General features: G+C 43.0%; 1 protein-coding gene across 2 annotated transcripts in view; it reads right to left on the bottom strand.

Moving 5' to 3' along the window:
- Positions 1-1,732, bottom strand: part of LOC121928685 (complement decay-accelerating factor, GPI-anchored-like) — a 5,103-nt gene extending 3,371 nt beyond the window's left edge. For both annotated transcript variants that reach the window (XR_006103549.1, XM_042463748.1), the window contains exon 1: positions 1,468-1,732. Coding sequence is in view for 1 of the 2 variants with exons in the window: in XM_042463748.1 (XP_042319682.1) it covers positions 1,468-1,585 (118 nt within the window). In the remaining variant the exon portion in view is untranslated. The remainder of the gene's footprint in view (positions 1-1,467) is intronic.
- Between the last annotated feature and the right edge of the window lie 722 nt (positions 1,733-2,454).

Below are 2,454 nucleotides of genomic sequence, written 5' to 3'. Positions count from 1 at the left end.
CAACTTCTTCCACGCAGTTAGTCTCAAATGTGTTGCAAGATCCTTTAAGAGTGACCAGTTAGTCTGATTTGAAATTCAGGGTCTGTGTGATTGTTGTCTCCTCTCTATTCAAAAAACGTTTCCTATTACATCTGGACATTTGACTGAAATTTTCTCATTAAACTCTTTCCCATGTTCAGGTCTATGCATGTTGCTAAGCCATGCCTACAGTTCTTTTGATACAAATGTTAAATACTTGCACCTTTGGAGTTTGGGGCAAGTTAAATCCAAAGTACTATCTGACAGAGGATATTCATCCTCTTTTAAAAAATTAAACGAGGGGGCCCCCCAATCTTGTCCCTTGTCTTAGGTAGCTGAGTGAGTGGCATTATACCAATGGATACAATAATTGATTGTATCACTAAATGGAACCCAAGAACCATGGTGCTCATCACAAACGTTGTGTTGTCAGCTGTCCAGATGCATAAGAGGCCATAGCTATGCCTACTTGTAGTGGCAAACATTTGTATCTAACAGAATGCTGTCTCAGTTGCTTATTCTCCCTACTCCACATGCTTCCATGGCTTATCCAAACAGTAACTTATCTTTTTGTTAGGCTTCCAGGCATTATCTTCCTAGCACTGTCACTGGAGTGAATTAAGCTTGGCCCCAATATTGCACATGCTGGGAAATAATCAAGCAGCATTCTATAAGAAGGCATGCAACTGGGAAACTGCGGAGCATGCACCTCAGGAAGTAGGGTCAATTCTAAGAAAGCTCATACTCCCAGCTTCTTTCTTTCAGTTAAGTCTCAAAGAAGCTACATGAGCCATTTGCATACTGATTTTCCAGACTAACAGCAATGTCTTTGACTTCTGTAAAGATGCTGTTGTTATTGCTCATTATAAAGGACTGCAGAAGAGTATCACAGTCTTATCTGGTAATATTTTGTAGGAGAGAGACAGTGCAGTATAGTGGTTTGAGCTTTGTACTAGAATTCTGGAGATCAGAGTTCAATTCCCCACTCAACCACAAAAACCCACTGGGTGACCCTGGGCAAGTCACACTCTCTTAACCTCAGAGGATGGCCATGCCAAATTCCCCTCTGAAGCAAGAAAACCCAATTATTGGGTTGCTGTAAGTTTTTTTTTTTTTTTAATGACTTAGAGGCACACAACAACAAATACTGGAGGAAGGTAAGATGGAGCTGGTTGGGGCTCATAGTTGACCCATCTTGCAGGTTCAACAGCTTCTTTGACTGCATCTGCACTGCAGAAACAACCTAGTTTGGCACCACTTTAACTGCCATGGCTCAATGCTAGGAAATTGTGGAAACTAGTTTTGTGAGACATTTCGCCTTCTCTGTCAGAGAGCTCTGGTGCCACAGCAAACATTCCCCAGAACTCCATAGCCTGGCAGTTTAAAGTGGTATCAAAGTGGATTGTTCCTGCAATGCAGGTGCAGCCACACTCTTTTCTTGGTACTTACCTCGAATTCCAGAAAGAAGTACCAAAAGCAGCAAAAGCATCAGTTCCCCGTAGGAGACTAAAGGGGACCACATGGTAGCTGGGTCCCTTTCCAGCCCTGGTGTCTCCCCAGAAGTCATCCAAACATGCCAGGGTAGGAAGAGTGGGCTCCCAGGGGGATAGGAGCAGGAAGGCAGGATCTAAGCTGTGGGTGGCCCTGGGCACTTTGATTTTTACTAAGATCTGAGAAAGTGAAATGTGTCTGATCTACTGGAACACTTCCTCTGCCCTCCCCACCACTGAGCACTTTCTCTTCCTCCATTTCCGGAGGTTTATCACTCCCTGCAAGCCTGGAGGCTTCTATTTTTAAAGACACCAAACTTGCAATTCTGAAGAGCCCTTGCTGCCCCAAGAAAGGCTCTGTTTATCCTACAAAGAGGTAGAAAAGTTTTCTGCTCTTGAGCCTGCATCCACACTGCAAAAAGAATCTGCTTTGATCCCACTGTGGCTCCATGCTACTGAATTCTGAGAAGGGTAGGGTTTTTTTTGGGGGGGGGGGGCACCAGAGCTTTGCTAATCAGGGTCAGGCCTAGTTGGTACTTGGAGGGGAGACTGCCAACGCATTACCAGCTGCTGTAAGTTATCTAGTGTTTCAGAGGAAAGAATTTGCAAAACCACCTTTGAATCTTCCTTACCTTGGAAAAAAAAAACCAATGAAATTCATGCCATAAGTCGGCAGGGCAAGATTGGTTCATAAGGAGTTTGCCATTACAATTGCCTTTGTTGGCTGATAATAATAATAATAATAATAATAATAATAATAATAATAATAATACATTATTTATAGTCCACCCAATCACAAGGACTCCAGGCTGGTTACAGCAATAAAATACATAAATATAAAATACATAAAAATAAAAATACACTCTTCTTCTTGAGGCTAGCCCTGATGGAGATGGGCCAGCCTTTTCACTCCCTCCCAGGCCAGAAAGATGACAGTTGCCATGGA

Source organism: Sceloporus undulatus, chromosome 4, assembly GCF_019175285.1.
Source record: "Sceloporus undulatus isolate JIND9_A2432 ecotype Alabama chromosome 4, SceUnd_v1.1, whole genome shotgun sequence".
NCBI classification, from domain to species: domain Eukaryota; kingdom Metazoa; phylum Chordata; class Lepidosauria; order Squamata; family Phrynosomatidae; genus Sceloporus; species Sceloporus undulatus.
Note: the sequence above shows the minus strand (reverse complement) of the source record. Positions and strands in the feature narration are given on the sequence as shown.